Source organism: Taudactylus pleione, unplaced genomic scaffold (assembly GCF_031769625.1).
Source record: "Taudactylus pleione unplaced genomic scaffold, aTauple2 ptg000755l, whole genome shotgun sequence".
Taxonomy (NCBI): domain Eukaryota; kingdom Metazoa; phylum Chordata; class Amphibia; order Anura; family Myobatrachidae; genus Taudactylus; species Taudactylus pleione.
In genome coordinates, this window is record NW_028285157.1 from 824,317 (window position 1) to 851,487 (window position 27,171).

Below are 27,171 nucleotides of genomic sequence, written 5' to 3' on the forward strand. Positions count from 1 at the left end.
CCTTTGCAGTGCACACTTTTTGTTTACATAGTGTTTTTTCCCTAGATCTGTGTGAAGTGTGTTGAATGTCTCCACGGTACTGCCCATGCGAATCAGATTCTAGGAGGAGGATTTCTTTGTACTTCTCTCATTTGTTTCTGTCCATTTGTGGAGATTAAACATACTTATTATCTTTGGAAAGTTAAGCTCTAGACTCTACTTAGTGCAGGAAGGTGTCTGCAGTATTAGTGTTTTGCTTTTACTGCATGATATCAAGGTTGTGGAGTCCATTTACCACTCACCTCTGTTCTCCCCACTCTCCACTCACCCCTGTTTTCCCTACTCTGCCCTCACTGTTGATCACATCACTCACCATATTCTCCCCCACACTTGTTTTAGCAAAAGTTAAAACATTATGCTTTTTGACAATGTCTAAATAGGTAAAACATTACGGGTGGGATGAACTAAGCATTGCATTGCTGATTAGGTACATCCCGCCACGTATCAAGTACATACCGGCATTAATAACGCAGACATGTACCTAGAAATGCACAAAGGACACCTCTCTCAATAAGACCTGTACTTTGCGATAGACAGACTACCGAGATTATGACCCAGATGTTCCTCTGGCGTCCTTCTGCGGAAGGGGATACTGAGAGGAATCCCTCTCAGTACAGAATGTGAAAAGAAGCCCATAGGCTTCTATTGGGCAACGCTATCGCAAGATGGCACTGCCCATTGGGTCGAAGCTCTGGAATGAATTGCATTCTGGAGCTTGGTACATGTGGAAAATGGGCCTGATTCAGACCCACTCACGAGCGGCTGTCCGCTCGCAAGTGGGTCGATGTTCTGGACTGAGCATGCGCACGACGGAGGGAGCTCCGTCGTGCGCATGCGCCAGACGCGACGAGCGAAGGAAAGTCCTTCGCTCGTTGTGTCTGATCAAAGGGGGCGTGCTGTCGATGTTGATTGACAGCACGCCCCCTTTGGTGGGCGTGCCTCCCTGACGGGGGCGTTCCCACGGGGACGCCTCCCGTCAGAAGCCGGGCCACTGACATCACTAGTGATGTCAGTGGGAGTGATTTTGGCTCTGATAGAGCCAAAATCACTCCGGAGCTTGCGGTTGAAAACCTCAACCGCAGGCTCCGGCACGCAGATTCGATGGTCGCGATGGTCACGACCATCGCGGCCATCAAAATGCACGCTCGTATAGCCTGTGGGTGGTGACCCACAGCTATACGAGCGTCCAGGAGGACGCTCCATTTTCATGGAGGGCGGCCCTCATTCAGAGCGTGCGCTCTGCTCAGAGCGTACGGCTCTGAATGAGGGCCAATGTCTCCAAAATCTAAAAATGTCAGTTTTCAGATTTTTGGATGCATTTTCCTTTTATTGCATTCTTCCCCAAGGGCATTAACCTTAGACATATACATTTGGCTTTCGTCATGTACTGTGTATACAGTACATGCTTGTTCCTTCAGGAATCCCACCAACTAGTATATGAGATAACTACTATCAGAAATGGTCAATGGGGCATAATGGTCCTATCCCCAGTGTGGAATACACTCCCTTTAAGTGCTATTTGACATTATTACACAGAGTAGTAAGTACAACACATTTATTTATTAACATTTATGCACCAGCATATTCCACTGAATATATTTACCTTTCAATTAAGAGTAATACTTACTCTATTGCATTCAAGTACTCATCCATGTTTATTGTGTGTAACCCTGAAAAACAATGAAGATTACCATTATATAAGTCAGTGACATCATAACTTTGCACAATGACATCGGCACTTTAAACAAAGCACCTGTATGAACACAAAATATGTTATACTTCTGCTTGTCCCCTGTTTGTCCCTATAGAATGAAATAAATGTTTTTGAAAAAATACTTTCAATAGTTCCTGCTCACTGGGGGCAGTGCAACTGTGAAAATGTACATTTCTTATGGAATTGGAATGTGTTTTATGGGCTATCTATCATGGGCCAGATGGTGGGACACAGGCTTCGATAGGAACCCATCCCAATTATGAGTAAAAAGCAATGATAGCTAACTCTGACATTTTACTTCTGCATTTGGATCTGGCAGCACAACTGTACATGCATGGCATGTGTAATGGAAATGGTTGTGATGGGCAGCAGGAAACTACTGTACATAAAAATTAGCCTTCCTGACAATCAAAGTAGGCATTCTTGACACACCCTTGTCCTGTTCTTTATAAAGGAGCCCTGTGTTTTGCAGGCTGATTATTTCCTATCTAATGTGGGGGCTGGCCACACCCCCTTAGGAGAATGGCCACACCTCTTAAGCATGGGCCCCTACCACTGCATTCCCTGGTGGGCCCTTCATGACCCAGTCCGACACTGAGGCCAGCCCCCCTGTGGCCATCTTTTGACAGCATTAACTAATAGATCTTTGGTAATTAGCCAGATTTAGTACAACACCTGAAACAGGCTTTTATGGATAATCATAAATACAGGTATATGAGTATATTGCGGCCACTTCTCACATGGATATCATGGCAATTCTGACATGCAGTGGACATTGCAGAATATTATCCCACTTATAGGGATGTTATAGCATGCCACATATAATTGGTCCCAATTAAATGCATTTTTTGATTTGCTATTTTTGGATTTGCATATATTCTATGACTTATTTGTGAGAGATTTTCTATTTATTAATATCCATTTTTGTCTCGCCATTACACGCGCAGGTGTACCAATAACACTATTCATTTCAATAATTAACACACTGAGACGTTTTTTCATTTTTTATATTTCACTGGAGAGATTATTATATATACAATTTTAATATTGTTTAATAAAAGTTAAATTTTATCACATTTTTTGTTACTGCGCCAACCAAGGGACATTTCTGTCTTCTTTTTTATTTTTCTTCCATGTTGTATCTTGTCCTTGGCAGCACGCCCTAGATGTCGCATAAATATTGAATTTATTACTCTTCATATTGGGGTTTCACACTTATTTTTAAATAAATATTTACTGGTGCAGAAGCTTTCACCAGATTCCTTTCCTTCTATTCTAATGTGTTCTGCACACCCCCAGTGTGAAAAAAACAAACATATTTTTTCTGTGTGCGTGTTAGCCACCAGTGAAAAGTTAAAAACATTTTTTGTGTGCATGTTAGCCACACCACCAGTGAAAAAAATAAAAACAATTTTTTGTGTCTACACCACCAGTGTGAAATAAACAAACATTTTTTTTCTGTATGCGTGTTAGCCACAACTGTCATCAGCGTAGGTGCACAGAGGTGCTGTACTACTGTCTATCAAGGGGCTGCTGCCTCTTTCAGGGGTTCACCCCCAGTGTGAAAAAAACAAACAATTTTTGGTGTGTGCGTGTTAGCCTGCCACACCACTGGTGAAAAAATAAAAACTATTTTTGTGTGATTGTTAGCCACACCACCAGTGAAAAAATAAAAAAAATATTTGGTTGTGTGCGTTAGTCACAACTGAGCTGCACTATAAATGCTAGTTGACACTGCTGTAAGATTGCAGTGAGTATGGAAGATAGTCACATGACAGGAGAGCAGGATCCACATACCAGTCTTGTACTGTAGCTGGCGGCAGCAGTCATGATTACGATGCAAGGCCATCAATGTCATCTATGAAGGCCAATGCCCCAGGGCTTAAGTGAGGCCATGTAAAAAAATCAACTTTTACCCTGTTAAATAAAAAAAAACTAAAGCTAAGTTAGCTTTAGAGAAACAAAAAATTGGCAATATGCCATTACTACACGAAGTGGCAAGGAAAGGATAAGGCATTGGGCCTGTATTTATGACTGACGGTTCTAATGATAATATAAGCCCCTCTGCTTGTAGGAGAAAACATTTTTAAATTGTTAATATGAGTAAGACACCGGAACCAACTGTATGCTCAGAATAATCACAAATCACTGAGGAGAGTCCAAGTGTGTCCGCGGTTGCCATGTGTGAGCCTGACCTTTCTAATACTGTACTTGAAGAGAATCATCCTTCCACCATTTGTGTGCTTTCTGACATAGAAATCGAGGATGCTTCTGTGGAATTGCACGAGGAGGATGAGGAGGATATTTATCTAGTTGGCGATAACAACAATGATGATGAGGATGTTGGTGATGATGAGCATGTTGATGGTGAGGATGTTTGTGTAAAAACTGTAAATCAAGCAACAGTTGTTGCCCATGGTGGAAAAATCCCATTGTTGCCATGCCTGGGCAAAGGACCAAAAAAATCCACTTCTCATGTGGAATCATTTCCACCCAACTCTGGACAACCTTTGCCAAGCCATTTGTGACCATTACCAAGTAACAGTGAGTAGAGGTAAGGACGTTAATCATCTTGGCACATCCTCCTTTTTACATCACTTGCAGCGCATGCATCAAATCGGAAAGGGTATTGAAACTTTTGGGACAAAAAAACAAACAACAATCAGTCCAGTGTCAGCAAGCTGCTCCTTTCTATCTGGATCCAAGTGCCTGCAATATCCACCACCAACACCTGTATCATCATCAATATCCTCATTCATGATCAGAAGTAGTCCTGCATCCAATATCATAAGGACTGACTCCTCTCCTATCTGTTGTTCCTCAGAAGGATCCTTGAGTGTTATGCCTGTTGCTGTTGCTATAAGTGGATCTTCATCCCAGAAGGGGACCAGGAAGAAGACTACTTTAATAGTTCAAGAAGTTCAACCAAACAATTGATGGTCACACAGTCCTTTGCATTGGCGAACAAGTATAACAGCAAACACCCAGCTGCACAGCGGATTACTGATGCCATAACAGCTATGCTGGTATTAGATGTGCATCCAGTATCTGCCAATAATGCAAGGGTTTTACCCAGTTAATGGTGGTCCTGCATCCCCGCTACAATGTGCCTTCTAGATTCCACTTCTCTAGAATAGCTATTCCAAATCTGTACAAGAGCATTAAAAAAAATCTTATTAATGTCCTCTGAATTGCCATTGTGCTCACTGTCCACTTAACCACATATATGTGGACAAGTGGGACAGGACAAACTAAAGATTACATGTCTATGGCAGCCCACTTTATAGGTGTATTGCCTCAAACTGTGCAAACAGCAGCAGCATCTAACAAATGCCAGCTCATTCAGAGGCAGGCTACTCTGTGCACCACCGGTTTCACTAAGAGGCATACTGCTGTGAACATCTTAGAAAAGCTCAAGGAAATAATTGGAAAATGGCTTACCCAACTTGGACTCTCCTCGGGATTTGTGATTCCTGACAATGCCGCCAATATTGTACAAGCATTACATGTGGGCGAATTTGATCACATCCCATGTTTTGCTCACACAAATAATCTGGTGGTGCAACATTTTAAAAAATGACAGGGGCGTGCAGGAGATGGACTTGGTGGCCCAAAAAATGTCTGGATATTTTCGACATTCAGCAACTGTGTGTCGAAGAGTGCAGCACCAGCAAGAACTGTTGAATTTGCCCTGCCATCAGCTGAAGCAAGAGGTAGTAACTAGGTGGAATTCTACCCTCTATATGCATCAGCAGATGGAGGAGCAGAAAAAGGCCATCCAAGGCTACTCTATGGCCTATTACAAAGGAAAAGGAGCGGGAATGCACCTTAGTCAAGTGCAGTGATGAATAATTTCAGTGTTGTGCAAGTTTCTCAAACCCTTTGAACTTGCCACATGTGAAGTTAGTTCAGACACTGCCAGCTTGAGTCAGGTCATTACCCTAATCAGACTTTTGCAAAAGCAGCTGGAAAAACTGAAGGAGGAGCTGAAACAGAGTGATTCTGCTAAGTATGTGGGACTTGTAGATAAAGCCCTTCATTCGATTTGACAGGATCCAAGGGTCATCAATCTCTTGAAATCAGATCACTATATTTTGTCTATCACACTTGATCTTAGGTTTAAGTCATACCTTGTATCTTTCCAACAGACATAAATCTGAAAAGATGCAAAGATCTGGTGGTGAAAATATTGTCAGCTCAAGCGGAACGTGACATGGCAGCATCTCCTCCTTCAGTTTCTACAGCTGCCAGGTAACAACTAAAGAGTCCCACTGCTGGTGGTGATGCAGATCAGTCAGCAAAATCTAATGACATCTGGTTGGGTCTGAAAGAACTGCCTACAATAAGTGACATGTCTACCATGACTTTGTCTGATATGGTTACCGTTCAGAGAATGGTGGATTACTATTTTAGGGACAGCATCAAAATAGGCATGCCAGACAGTCTGTTTCACTACTGGCAGGAAAAAGGCAATTTGGAGTCCCTTACACAAACTGGCTTTGCTGTACTTAAGTTTCCCACCCTCCAGTGTGTACTCTGAAAGAGTTTTCAGCGCAGCCGGGAACCTTGTCAGTGATCGTCGTAGGAGGTTACTTCCCCAAAATAGGGAAAATATGATGTTCATCAAAATTAATTACAAATTCCACGAGGAAGATCTTTACCAGCACTTAAGTCCAAAAAATACAGAAGCGTCTAACTCTATAATTGTGGATTCCAGTGGGGATGAATTAATATTGTGTGAAGAGGAGGAGGATGCACACACTGATGGGGATAACAATGATGATGACGACATCTAATCTAATGTATTCTAAAGCCAGTTTTTGTACGGGATCATTACCACCAATGTCCACTGCGCATTGGCAGCTTGTTTTGTGGGGGGTCCAAACAAACCAATCATTTCAGCCACAAGTGGCAGTCCATGTCGCTGAAGTGATTGGTTTGTTAAACTGTGAATGTCCTGTTTCATATATACAACATAAGGGTGGGTTGGAGGGCCCAAGGACTATTCCATCTTGCACCTTTTTCCTTTCCATTATGTGTTGGTTGGGGCATAGCTGCCTGACATTTTAATGTTATGGTTTATGAATGTCCAGAAATTGTAATGGCCACAGACAGCATCTCCTGCAAGCCCCTTTCATTTTTTTGAAAGAAAATTCTGGACCAATTTCTGCTTGTGTCAACCCAACGGCACAAGTCGCACAACAGTGACATTCAGCCAAGAGTTCTCAGCAATTAAGGCTGCTACATGGCCCAAAGGCTGCATCCTGCTTCACGGCCCAAAGGCCACCTGTCGTCACTCCTCATCAGCCCTCAAGGTTGTAAAGGCTGCAACTTGCCAAGTGTTCCATGTCTCAAGGCTGTTGCAGGACTAATCATAGCTCTGTATTCCACTACTACTCAACCCGGACGCTGCATCAACAATTAACTATCAACTATCAATTCTTCAGCCAGGGACTGCACCAATTATCATTTCTTCAGCCAGGGGCTGCACCAATTATCAATTCTTCAGCCAGGGGCTGCACCAATTATGATTCTTCAGCCAGGGGCTGCAACAATTATCAATTCTTCAGCCAGGGGCTGCACCAATTATCAAGTATCAACTCTTAATTCAGTCAGTGGCTGCACCAACTATCAACTATCAATTCTTCAATCCTCAAGGCTTACCCCAGCCATCATCTTTGCACAGTCTTCAACTCTATTGATCAATCAGCTTTGAGCCAGCTAGCTGGATGCAACCTTTTGGCCATTTAGCTAGATGAAAAAATCAATTTTGTGAGCTGTGAGGTGGACAAAATTGACTGGAAATGAATGGAAATAAATACTGGAGGAACAAAAAAAGACCCATTGTATGTGATTTTAGCTGTTTTTATGATTTTTTTAAGAAAAAATCCAGGTCCAAAACCAAAACTGAAAAACAAAACACGGAGGTGAGGTTTTGGCAAAACCAATCCAGATCCAAAACCAGGGGAGATCCAAAACCAAAACACAGGGGTCAGTGTACATCTCTAGTTTACACATACAGTACCCTTCCTCCGCGCAAATGACTGGGACATAACTAGGGTATATGGAGCCCAGGGCATAAATGGAGCCCCCTCCCCCCCTATGTGTGCGTGCCAAAGGTGCATGCAATGAAAAATGGGCATGGTCACTTGCCACAAGGGGCATGTCCACTGAAAAATGGGGCATGTATGCATGACACACACCCCTTTATCATCACTCTGGGAACATTCCTTTCCATTGCATATACACATTCATGAGTAGTAGTGCCCCTCTTGCAATGCCCACTGTAGTAGTGTCCCTTATGAAATGTCCCCAGTAGCAGTGCCCCATGTAGTAGTGCCCTTTATACATTACCCGCAGTAGTGCATCCTTATACTCTTCCCCCTATGCAGTGCCCCTTATAGAGTCCCCCTATGCAGTGCCTCCTTTCATGATCCCCCTTATGCAAGCCCCCAGTAGTGCCCCTTATACAACACCCACAGTAGTAGCCCCCCTTATGCAGGCCCCCAGTAGTGAACCCCCTTATGCAGGCTCCTAGTAGTGCCCCTTATACAGTGCCCCAGTAGTGGTCCCCCTTATGAAGGCCCCCAGCAGAGCCCCTTATACAGTGCCCCAGTAGTGATCCCCCCTATGATGTGCCCCTTATACAGTGCCCCCCCTTATACAGTGCCCCAGTAGTAGTCCTCCCTATGCTGTGCCCCATATATAGTGACCCCAGTCCTCCCTATGCAGTGATTCCCAGTAGTAGTTCCCTCTGCAGTGTCCCCTGTAGTTCCCCTTATATTGTGCACTCACTAGTGGTCCCCCCTATGCAGTGCCCCTTATATAATGCCCCAAGTAGTAGTCCCCCCCATAAGCATTACCCCCAGTAGTGGTCCCCCCGATGCAGTGCATCCATTTGTGCCCCCAGTAGTCCCCCCCAGAAATGCCACAGACACACGTGGCAACGTTTGTTACTGTGTAGTGTGGACCGCACTCTGTGCGATCTGCTGTATACTGACTACCCGTTTCCTGGACCGTGGCCAGCGGCCCCCTGCAAAGCCTGTCTGATGGTGTCCAGGGCACCAGTCCCGCTCGACCCCCTTTAGTTATGCCACTGGACCGGGACCCACTTGTGCCCAGTCATTGCAGGAGCCACCAGCCAATCAGTGGGCACCTCTGTGTGCCTGTCTCCTCCATCTGTCTCCTCCATAGGATGAGGTGAGTATGGATTTTTTTTTCAGGTACCCATGGATGCTACTTGGAGAAGTGGATGTGATTGACTACAGGGATGCTAAGTGAGTATGTGAGATAGTGATTGTGTGTGCATGTATGTTGTAATAAAATTGTACTATAATGGTGTGTGTGTTGTTTTTTAAATATTTATTTTGCAGTAGAACTACAGGTACCAGTGGGCCTTTAATGCCCTGCATGCTGGTACTTGTGGCTCTCTAAGTACCAGCATGCGGGGAGGCTTGCTGGGACCTGTATTATTGCAAAAGACAATATTTACACTTCTATCTTTTACACCACACACTTACACTACCAACCCTGCATCCACCGGCAAGGGGTGCCTAGGATAGCCACGAGCTATAAGCCCAGGCCTGGGGTGCCCTGTACAGGTTTCCCTTGCTGTTGATTTACCCCCCTCCCCACACTAGAAAAAGTTTGGTGCTGGTTATGGAAATTAAATAAAATTATATTAAATCAACAGGCTTTTCATAGCACGGTGCTGGTTCCTAGAATACAGAGGCCCCCTACACATTTTGTCCCCTGTATTTTAAAAACCAGCACAAGCTGTACGGAGCCTGGGGCTGGTTATGCTTCTGTGGAGGGGGTGCATGTCATTTAACCATTTAACTGACAATTTTTTTTCCCAAATTGTCATTTTTTTATGATTGAATTAGGACAAGAACATCTTTTTAAAACTTATCCAACATGATTTTATACATTTTTTTAACACAGTATACCATAAAAAATAGCAATTTTCATTTTATAATTTAATGATAGCTATTGACAGGTGTACAACTGATTGTCAATGAGGCTACCATCGATAAAAACATGTATTGATTATTTGAGAATGCAGCCACCAATGTATCCTTAACATCGGTTGGGGGCTTCCATCGATGTGCAGCATTGGTGCCCGTCTGCGTTGGTAAAACCACTTAGATTTTGATCACAGACCATCTATGGTTTGCAAACCTTCAATGGTCAGTGGCCATCCCTAGTGTGTGTATATATATATATATATATATATATATATATATATATAATAAGGGCACAGTCGTGCCCTTATATTAAGGCTGAATAAAAAAAATGGAATTCCCCCATAGAGAACTACTGAGGAGGGGGCATGGTGTTTAAGGGGCTACACCTCAAAAACTGTTGGAGTTACTGAGCTGAAATTTGGCGCAGGCGGGTAGAACGGTTGCACGGTGCTGCATGCCAAATTTTAGGGCAGAAGCATAAAATTAGGATTTGGGAGTAATCTAAATTTCCGTCAGTTTTTTCTGCTGTTCTCTATGGGGGATTTTTGGGAAGGCATAACTCAGGGTAGGAGGTGAATTTAGACTTGTGCTTTGTTTTATTAGGTAGCTATTCTTCCAGGGTATGTGATTTTTGGGTTTAGGCAATTGAGAAAGTTGCAGTTTTTTAACTTGCATAATGAATCCACCATTGTAGTGATAGGAAGTTTCAACTTGTTCTGCAGCCTCAGTAGGAGCCTCCAGCAGGTGTACTCACTGTGGCTTCACTTGGGTGCACCAAAACGGCTGGGCAGTGTGGGCGGCAGTGGTGGTGGGCTCGGTGGAAGAAAGCAGCCATTAGCTGCGGCCGAGAGCTGGGGGCGGTGGGGGGGTAGTGGGCATTAGCTGTGGCCGGGACATGGGGACAGTAGCAGGCATTAGTGGCGGCAGTGCGGGCAGCAGCACCCAGGGGAGGTAACAGCAGACAGATACAGGCTTAGATTTGAAGTAACCATGATACCTGCATCTGTGTATAAATAAATAAACACAGAAGCAGGGACAGGCTCAGTGAGACTCATCTGTGCTTCTGTGTTTAAAAAAAAAAAGAAAACTTGTGTAGAAAAAAAAATGGCGTGGCCCCCTCCAAAAAAAACCCAACCACAACCAGCACAAGGATTTTCAGAACCAGTCCTGGTTGCCAAAATACGGGGGGACAAATGATGTCGGGGTCCCCTGTATTCAGCGCACCCAGCACTGGGCTCTCAGCCGGCCCTGGTTCTGGAAATACAGGGGGAAAAAAATGGGTACACACACACATATACATATATATATATATTAGGGGTGAGCGGGTTCGGATTTCTGAAATCCGAACCCCCCCGAGCACCCTCGATCCGAGGCTGATCCGAGTCAGGCTCGACTTTTCCCGCCTGACTCGGATCTGAAATCGAGGCAAAACGTCATCATCCCGCCTTCCGAGTCTCGCGGGTTTTGGATCCTATATAAGGTACCCGCGTCGGCACCATTTTCTCACTCGGCTGTGGACAGTGAAGAGAGAGGGTGGGAGTTAGGGCTGGCTGGGCTGTGTAGAGTAGTGTAGTTCAGAGTAGTGTTGTACTGTGCTGCGCTGTGCTGCTGTTGTCCACTACTTCAAAGTCCATAGGGGCTGGCTGTGTTGTGCTGTGCTGCTGTTGTTAATAGGGGCTGTGTCCACTACTTCAAAGTCCATAGGGGCTGGCTGGACTGTGTTGTGCAGTCAGTTCTCCATAGGGGCTGTGTCCACTCCAAAGTCCTGTGCAGTGTCCTAGTCCTAAAGGGGTGCTGTAGTGTTGTCCATCAGGGGTGCTCCCCCCAAGTGCTAAAAAAATAATATTTTTTGTGTGTTTGTGAATTGTGAGCGCAGTAGCCGCACGTGCATCAACAAAGTAGTGCCAAGCGTGCGCCTGTGTCATAAGTAAAGGGCCAGCTGGCTTGACCGTTAAAGGGTGCTGTAAACCCCAAAGTACACTCCAGCCCAAGCCAAAAAAAAAATTATTTTCTGTGCTTGTGAAGTGTGTGCGCAGTAGCCGCACGTGCATCAACAAAGTAGTGGCAAGCGTGCGCCTGTGTCATAAGTAAAGGGCCGGCTGGCTTGACCGTTAAAGGGTGCTGTAACCCCCAAAGTACACTCCAAACCAAAAAAAAATTATTTTCTGTGTTTGTGAATTGTGTGCGCAGTAGCCGCACGTGCTTCAACAAAGTAGTGCCAAGCGTGCGCCTGTGTCATAAGTAAAGGGCCGGCTGGCTTGACCATTAAAGGGTGCTGTAACCCCCAAAGTACACTCCAGTCCAAACCCCCCCCAAAAATATTTTCTGTGTTTGTGAATTGTGTGCGCAGTAGCCGCACGTGCATCAACAAAGTGGTGCCAAGCGTGCGCCTGTGTCATAAGTAAAGGGCCGGCTGGCTTGACCGTTAAAGGGTGCTGTAACCCCCAAAGTACACTCCAGTCCAAACCAAAAAAAAAATTATTTTCTGTGTTTGTGAATTGTGTGCGCAGTAGCCGCACGTGCATCAACAAAGTAGTGCCAAGCGTGCGCCTGTGTCATAAGTAAAGGGCCGGCTGGCTTGACCGTTAAAGGGTGCTGTAACCCCCAAAGTACACTCCAGTCCAAACCAAAAAAAAAAATATTTTCTGTGTTTGTGAATTGTGTGCGCAGTAGCCGCACGTGCATCAACAAAGTAGTGCCAAGCGTGCGCCTGTGTCATAAGTAAAGGGCCGGCTGGCTTGACCGTTAAAGGGTGCTGTAACCCCAAAGTACACTCCAAACCAAATAACAAAATATTTTTTCTGTGTTTGTGAATTGTGTGCGCAGTAGCCGCACGTGCATCAACAAAGTAGTGCCAAGCGTGCGCCTGTGTCATAAGTAAAGGGTCGGCTGGCTTGACCGTTAAAGGGTGCTGTAACCCCCAAAGTACACTCCAGTCCAAACCAAAAAAAAAATTATTTTCTGTGTTTGTGAATTGTGTGCGCAGTAGCCGCACGTGCATCAACAAAGTAGTGCCAAGCGTGCGCCTGTGTCATAAGTAAAGGGCCGGCTGGCTTGACCGTTAAAGGGTGCTGTAACCCCCAAAGTACACTCCAAACCAAAAAAAAAATATTTTCTGTGTTTGTGAATTGTGTGCGCAGTAGCCGCACGTGCATCAACAAAGTAGTGCCAAGCGTGCGCCTGTGTCATAATTAAAGGGCCAGCTGGCTTGACCATTAAAGGGTGCTGTAACCCCCAAAGTACACTCCAGTCCAAACCAAAAAATAAATTATTTTCTGTGTTTGTGAATTGTGTGCGCAGTAGCCGCACGTGCATCAACAAAGTAGTGCCAAGCGTGCGCCTGTGTCATAAGTAAAGGGCCGGCTGGCTTGACCGTTAAAGGGTGCTGTAACCCCCAAAGTACACTCCAGTCCAAACCAAAAAAAAAATTATTTTCTGTGTTTGTTAATTGTGTGCGCAGTAGCCACACGTGCATCAACAAAGTAGTGCCAAGCGTGCGCCTGTGTCATAAGTAAAGGGCCAGCTGGCTTGACCGTTAAAGGGTGCTGTAACCCCCAAAGTACACTCCAAACCAAAAAAAAATATATTTTCTGTGTTTGTGACTTGTGTGCACTGTGGCTGCACGTGCATCAACAAAGGAACAACGCTAAGCGTGCGCCTGTGTCCCATAAGTAAAGAGCCGGCTGGCTCATTTCTTAAAGGGTGGTGTAACCCACAAAGTGTACTACTCTCCAGCAAAAATAAAAAATATTTTCTGTGTTTGTGTGCGCTTTAGCCGCACGTATATATCAATATAACATAAATGGAGGACCAAACTTTCTCCGATAAAAATAAAATAGGGAAAGATCAAGAACCACTTCATCCTAGTGCTATTGCTGCTGCTGGGAGTTGTTCATCATCCCAGAGAGGAAGTAGGAACATCACTACTTTTACTAAACAATTGACCCTCAAACAGTCCCTAGCGATGAGGATGAAGTACGACAGCAGTCATCCTGAAGCAAAATGTATAACTGAGGCCTTGACTGCTATGTTGGTGTTAGACGTGCGTCCGGTATCCGCCATTAGTGCAGTGGGATTTAGACAATTGATGGAGGTAGTGTGTCCCCGGTTCCAAATCCCGTCTAGATTCCACCTGCATCCTCAAAGCAGCAGCGACAAGCGTGCGTCTGTCTGTTAAAGGGTGGTGACACCCTCAAAGTGTGCTACACAAACAATAAAAATATTGTTCTTTTTTTTTCTGTCTTTGTGAAATGTGTGGGCTGTAGCCGCACTTGCATCCTCAAAGCAGCAGCGACAAGCGTGCGTCTGTCTGTTAAAGGGTGGTGTAACCCTCAAAGTGCTCCAAAAAATAAAAAACTATTTTTTTAATGTGTTTGTGACTTGTGGGCGATGTAGCCGCACGTGCATCAACATAGTAGCAGCGCCAAGCGTGCGCCTGTGACATAAGTCAAGGGCTGGTTTGGACATCTGATCCGGACTGAAGGACGTGCCAACAATTTCTGACAAGTCTACTGTCACTGCATATGATACTGTCCTCAAAGCAGCAGCGACAAGCGTGCATCTGTCTGTTAAAGGGTGGTGACACCCTCAAAGTGTGCTACACAAACAATAAAAATATTGTTCTTTTTTTTTCTGTCTTTGTGAAATGTGTGGGCTGTAGCCGCACTTGCATCCTCAAAGCAGCAGCGACAAGCGTGCGTCTGTCTGTTAAAGGGTGGTGTAACTCTCAAAGTGCTCCATAAAATAAAAAACTATTTTTTTAATGTGTTTGTGACTTGTGTGCGATGTAGCCGCACTTGCATCCTCAAAGCAGCAGCGACAAGCATGCGTCTGTCTGTTAAAGGGTGGTGACACCCTCAAAGTGTGCTACACAAACAATAAAAATATTCTTCTTTTTTCTGTCTTTGTGAATTGTGTGGGCTGTTGCCGCACTTGCATCCTCAAAGCAGCAGCGACAAGCGTGCATCTGTCTGTTAAAGGATTACATCGGTGACAGCATCCAAGTAGGCATGTCAGACAGTCCGTACCTGTACTGGCAGGAAAAAGAAGCAATTTGGAGGTCCCTGTACAAACTGGCTCTATTTTACCTGAGTTGCCCCCCCTCCAGTGTAACTCTCAAAGTGCTCCATAAAATAAAAAACTATTTTTTTAATGTGTTTGTGACTTGTGTGCGATGTAGCCGCACTTGCATCCTCAAAGCAGCAGCGACAAGCATGCGTCTGTCTGTTAAAGGGTGGTGACACCCTCAAAGTGTGCTACACAAACAATAAAAATATTGTTCTTTTTTTTTCGGTCTTTGTGAAATGTGTGGGCTGTAGCCGCACCTGCATCCTTAAAGCAGCAGCGACAAGCGTGCGTCTGTCTGTTAAAGGGTGGTGACACCCTCAAAGTGTGCTACACAAACAATAAAAATATTGTTCTTTTTTTTTCTGTCTTTGTGAATTGTGTGGGCTGTTGCCGCACTTGCATCCTCAAAGCAGCAGCGACAAGCGTGCATCTGTCTGTTAAAGGATTACATCGGTGACAGCATCCAAGTAGGCATGTCAGACAGTCCGTACCTGTACTGGCAGGAAAAAGAAGCAATTTGGAGGTCCCTGTACAAACTGGCTCTATTTTACCTGAGTTGCCCCCCCTCCAGTGTGTACTCCGAAAGAGTGTTTAGTGGAGCCGGGAACCTTGTCAGCGAAAGGCGTAGGAGGTTGCTTCCACAAAATGTGGAGAAGATGATGTTCATAAAATGAATTATCAACTCTTCCAGGGAGACCAGCCTCCAGAACGTACAGAGGGACCTGTGGTTCCAGCGGGGACAAATTAATAATCTGTGAGGATGAGGATGTACACACTGAAGAGGGTGAGGAATCGGTGGATGAGGAGGATGAGGATGACATCTTGCCTCCGTAGAGCCAGTTTGTGCAGTTACAGATTAATTGCCAGCTTGTTTTGTGGGGGCCCAAACGAACCAATCATTTCAGCCACAGTTGTGTGGCAGACCCTGGCGCTGAAATGATTGGTTTGTTAAAGTGTGCATGTCCTGTTTATACAACATAAGGGTGGGTGGGAGGGCCCAAGGACAATTCCATCTTGCACCTCTTTTTTTTCTTTGCATTATGTACAGTTTGGGGCCTAGTTTTTCAAACTGCCATCCTGTCTGCCACTGCAGTTTCACGCCTAGATGGGTCACGTGTTTGTGCCGCCTACTCGTGTCGCTTAGCATAGTCATCCAGCTACCTCGGTGCAACCTTTTGGACATAAAAACACTATTGTGAGGTGTGAGGTGTTCAGAATAGACTGGAAATGAGTGGAAATTAAGGTTATTGAGGTTAATAATAGCATAGGAGCAGAAAAACCTACAAATTCTGTGATTTTAGCTGTTTTTATGCTTTTTTAAAAAAAAATACAGATCCAAAACACAAAACCCAGAACCTAAAACACGGAAGGGTGGTTTTGGCAAAACCAATCCAGATCCAAAACACGAAGAAAGATCCAGATCCAAAACCAAAACACAAAACACGAAAAGTTACCGGTGCACACCCCTAATATATATAGATATATATACATACATATACTGTGTGTGTATATATATACATACATACTTGCTCCTAGTCAATTGAAAGTTAAAACGCACAAAAATGTGAATCCTTGGGATAGCCAAAGAAAAGGCTTTTTTAAGTGTGGCCACTGCAATATTTGTAGATATATACACCCAAATAATAAGTCTTTTATGAATTTTGATGATTCAAAAAATGTCTTGATAAAAGAGTATATGAATTGTACAACTACATTTGTAATCTATATCTCAGAGTTGAAATATATCAGTAAAATAAAATGACCATTAAAAATGAGGATACAAGAGCACGTGCGCAGTATTAAGAACAAACTGGATAAACACAGTGTCCCCAGACATTTTAAACTGTTCCACAATTCTGATATAAAATGGTTTTAAATTTAAAGCTATAGATCATGTGGTAATTTGGGAACGAAGAGGTGATCTAGATAATAGATTATCTAAATGTGAAATGTTTTGGATATATTCACTGAACACCCTGGTTACCATTGGATTAAACGATAATTATGAAATTTCTCCATTTTTAGAATAGAAGTCTTTTATCTGGGTCTTTTTATTTATTTTGCAATTATTGTTCTAATTATTTTAGATGCATTTTTAGATATTTATATTTTCACTTTTATTCTAATTTATACAATAGGTGAATACACTGTTTATATGCATTTTTAATGTTGTCTAATCTTATTTTATATTATTGCCCATTTCTTATCTTTTACATTTTCTGATTTTTGCTGCTATAACCATGTGTTTTTATTTATCATTATAGTTCAGTACCTATTAGATATACCTTTAACTGTTCCATGACTTAATAGATGGATATCCATAGAATGGATATGTGATTACATGTATATGGCGATTACATATGGCTTTCATAGTAAAAAAAACTATAGCAAAATGGTGACTAGGAAACACTAGAGGGAAACTAGAGGGAAAACCACAACAAAATGGTCGCCGCCAGTTATGCGTGGACCCCGCCGGAGCTACACGCGGTAACTTGAGCTGATGGCATCGTGACCAATTCAGCTTATCCAGTGCGCCAGCGAGCTCTTACAGGGTTCCACTTACACTGGGGCTATAAACATGAGTCAACGGAACCTTAAAAGCCATATCCGGCAGTTGAAACGCACTTCTGGGTCACTTCCAAATATTGTTTAGTGTATATAATATAGGTAACTGTTATGATTGTTTGTTATCCTCCTGATGAAGTCCAGAGAAATTTAAATGGACGAAACGTGTTGAGGCTACATGTGGTGACTGACTTTATCCTCCATCAGTGGATGCTGTGATGTGACAACATATGTTCACAGATAAGCTTTTAAAATTATTTGATGATGTACAGGCATTTTACTTTGTCCTGATTGTTGATTAAAATTGTTATGTTTAAGTGTTACACTATGGTCCTCTTTTTTCTTTAATGTATTCATAGTTTCATACTATGGCTGGTGCTATATGATATGAGATATCCAGCTGGATTGAGAGAGTGGAACCTGAGGATGTACATTGGTTGTTCATGCTGATAAAGTAGTGGTGAATTCCACCCTATAAGGTACACCTCCAACACACAGAGGGTGATTACCTGGTGAAGGGTACCTCGGATCTGTACAATATTGCACTAGGAGGCGCAATTTTTCCACTTTTGTATTTTATAGGATTTGAAGCTGTTGGAAGTACAGTTGATGGGAGAAGGGGCTGCCACCCTTAAAGCCTGGGCAGTGCTTCACTTGAGATATAAACTATAAGTGACTTGCTTATGAGGACTTAGTGCCGTATACCACCTATTTATTTACACATATATATATGTATATACATATGTGGCAGAAGAGTCGGAGCTGCTGCTGGCTGGAAGCAATGAGAAGGATGTGGGGTTGTCCACGGCCAGGAGGCGTTAGCTGCGCTTCTACGTTGCAGCCGAATGGAGGTGCTAATGGCTGGGCATAGCAGCAGCCACGGTCGGCTTCCTGGAGTCAGGCAGGGGGAGGCTGGCTTCCCGATCACTGCTGACCTCAGTGATTGGAACATGGCAGCAGCCGTGGCAACCAGGATCCACGGCTGCTGCTTTCTACAGGGGTGATGCATGCCCTTCAGCCGCACCTGTCAGGGGGAGGCTGGCGTCCCAATCACTACTGGCCACAGTAATTGAGACACGGCAGCAGCCGCGGATACCAGGAGCCATGGCTGCTGCTTCTATGGAAGTAATGGTCGCCCTTGTAGCCTCACTGTTAGTGGGGTACCGCTGTGTCCTGATCACTATGGCCAGCAGTGATCGGGACACAAAGGAGGGGGAGCTGGGTTTGCAGAGGGAGCAGGAGGTTCCTTTGATATAGATGGCTGCAGGTAGATTAGCTTCCCGCAGCCACCTTGTGGGTGTTACTGACTGGTCGCATCAGATGCAACCATGTAAGGGAAAGCTCAGCCTGCTGTGGTCGCATCTGATGGCAAGTGGTTAAAAAAAATAAAAAGTATTTTCATATGTACACACAGAAACATGCACGTATCTCATGGATATGTGCATGTTTCTATGTTACTCTGACCTGCCTAGGATAAACTCGCTATCCTGAAGCTGGTCTATTGTTTTTGCAATTTGTCAGGCAGTGATATGTGCGAGTGAAGTGACGCGGTTAGCAATTTCTGAGTAAGAGCAGACCTGTTGTAATTGTGCGTGATGGGCCGACGTTACACGATGTTCCCGATGTTTACAAAGGATTGCAATGTATTACAGATGTGCGAAAGCAGTAGTGGGTATCTCTGTGCTGGCTTTGGGGCCTCTCTATAACAGCTTTGCAATTAGCATATTTTTGCAATAGACCTGTGTGCGTAATTGCAGCTGCCATCACAATAGCGATCTGTAATGAATCATACCCATGGTCAGGATAATTAACATATCACTTTCCATAAAATACTCTTAAACCATATTCCTAGAAGTGCATAGTCTAGTCACCCAGCGTGCAGCCACACTCTACCCACACTACTCATTGCCGAAAAGGGTCCGTGGCGCGGCATATAAAACTTTAGTGCTGAGTACACATTTACAATGGGTGCCTAGAGCCTATACATTTCAAATATGGCGGAGCGGCATGGGGTTAACCCCTTGAGTGCCATGGCCGCCATTAACCATGTGTGGCCGGCCTCCAGCCACAATGATCCACAGTACTTTCAGCTGTTCAATATTGTAATCAGCTGTCCATTTTATCAGTAATCTCAGACAGGCTAGGCTGCTGCACATGTGCTGCCTGCTGTGGACTCAGATAGATGATCTCTAGAGTGCCTCAGGCAGGAGGAGAGGGCCTCTTAGAGTCCTCAGGCCATGGCTCTCCCCATCACCCTCTGCTTCTCCATGTCACTCTCTCTCCATCACTTTCTGCCTCACCCCTTCATCCTCTGCCTCTCCCTGTCACCCTCTGCCTTTCCCTGTCATTCTGTCCCTATCTGCCTCTCCCAATCACACTCTGCCTCTCCCTGTCACTCTCTGCCTCTATCTATCACCATCTGCCTCTGCCCATCACCCTTTGTTCATCACCCTCGGCCTCTACCTGTTACCCTCTGCATCTGCCCGTCACCCTCTACCTTTCACCATCTGCTTCTACCTGTCACTCACTGCCTGGCTGCACTCACCCTCTGCTTCTCCCTGACACTCTCTGCCTGACCCCATTAAACTCTCTGCCTGTCACCTTCTGCCTCTCCCAATCACCCTCTGCCTCTCCCTTTCACCCTTTGTTTGTAGCAGGGTTGCCTACCTTTAACATTCTCTTCCCGGGAGAAGCCCGGGTAAGAGATGCAGCAGGGGGCCGACGGGGGCGGGGCTTGACGATTCGCATCATTAAGCCCCGCCCCCTCACGGTAAAATTGCCACGATTGGGCACAATTTACATAGGGGGCGGGGCCAAATGCTGTGATTCATGCAGAATCACAGCTTAAGCCCCGCCCCCTTAACGGAGACCCGCGATTGCCGCGGGTATTCTCCTAATTCTGCCCACTTCACTAGGAAGTGGGCAGAATGCGGGAGAAATGCCTACCCTTCCGGGGGTGCGGGGGGTTACCCGGAAAATCGGGAGCCTCCCGCGAAAACCGGGAGGGTAGGCATGTATGGACTTTGTAGCCATCTGCATTGTAACAGCAGCAGGAATTGCTAGACTGAACCTGCAGTCACAAACACTGTGCAGGAGACATGCTGACAGCAATGTTAGTGAATGCACACAATGGCTTGAACTAACCAGGGGTGGGGCAAGATGGTGGTGGTGAGAGAAAACAGAAAAAAAATAGCCAGCACACGCCACGCATTACATCTAGTATGACACAGGGTAGTTTCCTTTTTTGAGGCTGCTAGTTTCACAGACACTGCAGACTTAGCAGCAGGCTTCTATTAGGCAACACCATCTATAGCTGGCGTTGCCTATCTGGTCCAAGCTCCATACAATAATTGCATTTAAAACTCAGAAAACTATTTTTTTTGTGGTTTGAGCGCATTTTTCAGTATAGTGCATATCACCCATAGTGTCCCCAACACATACTATACCACACTGAAGTGTCCCCAGTTCATAATATGCCACATTGTAGTGCTTACAGTTCATACTTTGCAACATTACAGTGTTTTATTTCATACTGTATTCTGTAACATTACAGTGCCCAGTTCAGATTATGCTACATTACAGTGCGCCCTTAACATTATAACATGCATTGCAAACAGGGCTGGATTAAGGATTGTGGGGGCCCCGGGGCAACTAAATTGTGGGGGCCCCATAGAAAAAAAGTAAAATGCAGGATTTAGAGTGGGGGAGATTTTATATATATATATATATATATATATATATATACACACAGTATATATATATTATAGATAGATAAATAAATTGAGATATATATATTAATAGATAAAGATAGAGCTATAGATACAGTAAAGAGAGAGCGGGGGGAGTGGGAGAAAGGGACAAGGAGGGAGGGAGAGAGAGAGAGAGAGTGATGGGGTGGGAGTGAGACAGAGAGGGATGGGGAGGGAGACAAAGAGGGAAATAGAGGAAGGGAGAGAGAGGGAGGAGGGGACAGAGGGGGAGAGAGATGGAGGAAGGGAGCTCGCACACTAACCTCTTTCAGCTGCAGCAGGCAACCCAGCAACCGTTCTGATGGGGCAGGCACTTCACTGCATTAAGCCCCTCCCCCTACTCGTGCACCTGCAAATCGCGGCATTGTCAACAAGGGGGCGGGACGTCCATACAGCCACTGTCGGGTGAAACAGTGGCAGTGAGGCTGTGATGCTGCTGGGACCGGAAGCTGGCCAGGGTGAGTGGCCAGGTTCCAATCATTATTGTCATCAGTGTGGGGGCCCCAAAGGTGTGGGGGCCACTGGACGATCGCCCCGCTCACCCCTCCTATAATCCGGCCCTGATTGCAAACACCAGTCACTGAAAATAGAATGTCACCCCATGCAAGCCAGGCAGTGGGCCAGACCCAATTGCTTATAAGGCACTTCCAGGAACTTGGTAGACAATAAGTAGCCCATTAAGTTACAATTAAGTATAGGAATAAAAGACAGCAATTATAATGTGATAAAAACTTAAGTAATGCTGGCCATACACGCTGCAGTTATCGGGACGATCGCCGCGATAATTGTAGCGTGGGGGGGCGACTGAGGGTTAAATATTGCTCGGTCGGGCATGCTGGATTGTCCAGCATGCCCGTCCGATACGATATTTACCCGGTAACTGTCAGCCGCATCGGGAACAACGGGAATTTTCGGGAAATATTCTAGGGACCCCCCCTAAAGATGTGTAGACATGGGGGATCACTATGGGTCCCCCATTTATAACTACTGAATGAAGTCGTGGTTTATAATTGCCGCGGCAAGTGCATAAATGTGACTTTGAAGAAAGTGATGCAGAAGAGCATTTAGAATTTTTTGGGGGCGAAAATAACTATGCCCAGCAAATTTGGGGTACTTGAAAATGGGGGTCAGCATATTTTATAGTTGCTAAAGTGCAAATTCTTTTGTCCCTCCCCTGTGAGGGAACAAAAATATGACAGAGCCTGGCAGATTTTTGCTTGAAAAAAATCTGTTGGTTGTGTTAAAATATCTGTCAGTGTGTGGGCAAGATATCTGTTGCTTTTAAATTGGTCTGTCGGTCAGACAGATATTTTTATCTGACAGTGTATGGCCAGCATTACTAGCGTGATCTCGTGAATAGTATATTGTGATTGATGTGGTGTTTGCATTCTATTCCTGCATGGCTGACATATGGGAATCAGTAGGTGGTAATTGATATGTGGTGGGTAATGTGAGGGAAGAGATATATTACAAAAAAAAAGAAAAGTTATATAATATCTCTAATTGTAAATATTTCTGATATACAGTGACATATAAGAAACCTAACATTCACTAACAAATCAAGGGAGGAGAATAGACTGATAATAGCAGTGGAGGAAGAGGACCCAGAGAGATCAGTGATCGCGGGGTCTGTGAGGCGTCAGTCTTGCAGGAGAGCAGTACATTAATAACCACCTGGCGGGATGTTCAGCAGCAGGATATGCCACTCAATTTGGATATGTATTTTTTTTTTAAACAGAAAAAGCTGCTAAAATTACATAATTTTGACCTGTTACCATGCAGTCCAATACCTGCATTTGGTTTTTGAATATGAGTTATGAACAGCTGGAAGATCTGAACTGGGACTCAGTTCAATTTGTACTTGATTCCGTACTCGGACTTGGTTTGACTCGTAACCAGTGGCGGATTTTGCATAGGGGCTGCGAGGCTGTAGCCCTCCCAGCAAAATCCACCACCTCATTGTAGTCATTACAGTCCGTGACTGCACTGGCTACACTGTGACTGACAGTGGCTTCCTATTGGTAGTGCCCCCTGCCAGTCACATACACAACAGGCAGCCCCAGGGGGAGGTGTCTCCTCCCCCTGGGACTACCATTCCGGCACTGCTATTAGCGGAGAGTGGCTTCCAGGAGGAAGCCGCTACTCTGACTTTCTGCCAGCCCTAACCAGTTCCTTGGGACTGCAGACAATGCCAGTGACATGCGCGACTCCCCGACATGTGCTTGTCCCGACGCCTGACAGATCGATTGCGTAGGTGCAGAGACCAGGCCAGGAGGAGGAGGCAGGACCGCAGTAGTCGGTGAGTGACCCTGTCGTTTTAAGCGGGGTCAGCCCCCCTCATCAAAGAAGTCAAATTCGGTTCTTGACGGTTCTCTCTGACGGTTCTAGTTGGAATGGGATGGTCGCACGCAGGCAAAATTCAATGAGAGTGTTTTTATGCAAATGCTGCTATGTAGAACCAGACACAAGTGAAGATATGCCTGTATGGCGGCGTAGCTATTGCACATAGTTTAGGGCAGGCGCTCACAGATGATGACAATTAGCAGCAAACCAGACACACATGCAGAGACTGTAGCATTTTCCAGATGTGTTCATCTCTGCATATACAGTAGGTGAATACAAGCACTTCTTCTGTACACCCTGCTTTTGAGCAATGTATGCCCAATGTACTTGCAATTCTCCATCAGGTACTAGGAGGTGTATTCAATTAGGGGTGAACAGTACTAATGTGACTAGGTTGAAATGACAGTAACAGAACCCTGAATTGCCATAATATGGTTCTGATTTGTACCTAAATTGCTCATTTTAAATTGCAGCCGATAGGTGTGCATATTTAAATACGTGATTTAGGGGCTAGCGTTAATGTAGCTGCAGGGTGGTTTCTAGAGAGGAGGGGGCCCGTGTGCAGTCTCCTCTCTATCCCGCGGCCGGCAGCACACTGAGCTGGGCGCGGTCAGTGCCTGAGTTATAGACTCTGGGCACTAGAGTGCGCCAAGAGTCTATAGAGGATGCACTGGTCACCGGGAAAATGGCTGCAACAGCCATTTTCCCTGTACTGCGCATGCGCAAACGATGGGAAAATTGCAGCGGCGGCCATTTTCCAGTCATTTTTACAGCGCCGGACCCACGCGCTGACGTGGGACTCCGGACAGATAAGTAATTCTATGGGTGCAGGGTGTGCGGTGCGGGGTCCCCACGGAACAAGGGGCCCGTGTTCCCCGCTCACCCTGCACCCATTATAGAAATGCCCCAGTGCAACTGATATGCACACTGCCTTGCTGGCACCGTTAGCATTGTCCCTAACTGAATCTGCCCCTAAGGGGTAAATTTACTAAGAATCAGGTTCGCCTTATCACCGGAATGTTTTATTAAGCAGCGTGCTGGATTATAGGCCTGATTCAGAGCTGGACGCTCTGACCAGAGCGCTCGCTCTGAATCAGTGCCCTCCTACCTAAAAATGGAGCGGCCTCCTGGCCGCTTGCATAGCTGTGGGTGACCACCCACAGCATATGCAAGCGGCCAAAAAGATGGTTGCGATGGTCAAGACCATCGTGACCATCGGGCTTGTGACGAGACCCTGCGGTAGGGTCTCGGTAACCTCAAGCCCTGGAGTGATTTTGGCTCTATCAGCCAAAATCACTCCCACTAACATCACTAGTGATGTCAGTGGGGCCGGACCCAGACGGTAGGCGTTCCCATGGGAACGCCTCCATCTGGCAGCCACGCCCCCGGCATGCCCACCAAAGGGGGCATGCTGTCAGTCACCATTGACAGCACGCCCCCTTTGGTGCGAGTCCCGGAGCGACAGCTTCTCTGTCACTGTCCGGGTCTCGCGCATGCGCACGACGGAGCTCCCTCCGTCGTGTGCATGCGCATTGGGGTAACATCGAACCGCTTGCGAGCGTCCTGCGCTCGCGAGCGGGTCGGAATGACCCCCTATATTCCATGATTCGATGGTGATAGTCATCGGTTTCAGATGTGTGAGAGATCAGTTGATTTGCCAAATTTACCATAGACTCTGCTAACAAATAGAAGCATGAATACGCTGACAGTTGGCAATGGATTCAAAGCACTGCACAGACCAGTATGATCTGTGCAGAGTTGTAAACGTGTAAATAAAGGGTTGGTATCAAAAAGCATAACCAGACCCAGACCTCTGAGTCTAGTCTGGTACTGGAAAATCAGGGGAAAAATTGGCATGATGTCCCCCCCATTTTCCATTAACCAGTGGGGGGGACTTATACTATATATAGCAGAGAGACACAGAGGAGGGAATTCCCCTACAATAATGTAAAACAAGCCCCAAAGTGGTCATCCCAGGTCTGGAAATCCTTGGAAAGAAAAAAAAATAGAGCCCATGACTCTTCCTTACACCCCTGGCGGGGGGCATTCTCAGCCAATTAGAGGACAGTTTCTATGGCAGCTTCCACTGATTTTCAGAGAGCGTCTAATGCTCAGCCAATCAGCGCTTCACCATTGTGTAGTGCAGAGTCCCACGTGGGAACTGTCATACTGGGTCTGTACATATTGTAAATAATGTATAGTGTTTTACCTAGACCCTGGACTACAGTACTACATGAACAGGGGACTAAGCAAGTCAAAGGAGTAGGTAAGTGTGAAATGTGAGTGTGGCTTTTTTAAATAAAGGTTTAACACAGTCATTATTTTAATATTTCTTCACAGGAGGACTACAAGTGCCAGGAGACCCAGAATGTCTGGATATGCTGTCACTTGTGGCTCTACAGGTGTCGACATGCCGGGACAGGCTTGCTGGGACCTGCAGTCTCACTGTAAAAAACAATATTACTTTTTATATTTTACACCATTACCCCCGCACCCATCAGATCCAGTAGTGCAGGGAAGAGGTTGTTGCTTTTTAGGGGGGGACACCATTTTATTTTTGGGGTTGGTCCCCAACTTCTGAGGATTTCCATTGTGGGCTGACCAGTTTGGGGCTGGTTTTCCATTATTGCAGGTAAATCCCATACTGACTGTCTCCCTGCTATAGTGTAAACCCTTTGGCTGGTTCAGCCCAGTGCTGGTTACTGAAAAAATGCTGTTTTTCCTGGAGATGAGCGGGTTTGGATATCAGAGATCCGAACCCACCCGAACTTAGTGATCCGAGCTGATATCCGAGTCGGCTTGGGTTATCCCGCCTGACCCAGATCTCAAAGTGAGGCAAAACGTCATCATCCCGCTGTCCGATTCTCACAGGTTTTGGATTGTATAAAGGCTCCCTGTGCTCGCTGCCATTTTCATTCCAGCTGTGGAGACTGAGTGAAGAGGACGCAAGTGAGTGCCTGTGCTGCTGCTGTGCATAGGGGCTGGCGGCTGTGCATAGGGGGTTGTCAACTTGTCATAGGGCTCGCTGTTGTCCAATGTCCATAGGAACTGGCTGCTGGGCTGGGCTGTGCTGTGCCTGTTGTCCATAAGGGCTGTGTTGACTCATACTAGGAGCTGTGCTGCACACAGAAGAGGGGGGGCTTCAGTGGCTCCTGTGTCACTGCAGTCCATAAAGGGGTGCTGCTGTGTTGTCCAGGAGGTGCTCTGTCCATCAGGGGTGCTCTTCACCCCCAGTGTAAAAAAAAGAAATAAAAATTACTAAGTTTTTTTTTTCTGTGTGTGAGTGTGCCTTAGCCACACTTATTATCAACAACGTAGCTGCACAGGGGTGATGCCTGCATCTTTTATCAAGGGGCTGCTGCCTCGTTTATGGGTGCTCTTCCCCCCAAGTGCCAAAATTTTTTTAAATAAATCAAATAATCATTAATCAATCAATAAGTATTTTTATATGTTTGTGTGTGTGCATTAGCCACACTTAATATCAGCAACGTAGCTGTACAGGGGTGCTGCCTGTGTTGTTTATCAAGGGGCTGCTGCCTCATTCTGGGGTGCTCCCCCAAGTGCCAAAAAAAATGAATAGATCAAATAATCATTATCAATCACTATTATTTTTCTGTGTGTGTGCGCATTAGCCACAATTATTATCAGCAACGTAGCTACACAGGGGTGCTGCCTGTGTCATTTATCAAGGGGCTGCTGCCTCATTTAAGTGTACCCCCCCAAGTGC

The 27,171-nt window shown here is 45.4% G+C and overlaps 1 protein-coding gene across 1 annotated transcript in view; it reads right to left on the reverse strand.

The window, feature by feature from the left end:
* Positions 1–27,171, reverse strand: part of EPS8L3 (EPS8 signaling adaptor L3) — a 166,183-nt gene that overhangs the window by 111,226 nt on the left and 27,786 nt on the right. The window contains exon 2 of the mRNA XM_088457304.1: positions 1,667–1,709. Within this exon, the coding sequence (XP_088313430.1) occupies positions 1,667–1,692 (26 nt within the window). The 5' untranslated portion in view covers positions 1,693–1,709. The remainder of the gene's footprint in view (positions 1–1,666; positions 1,710–27,171) is intronic.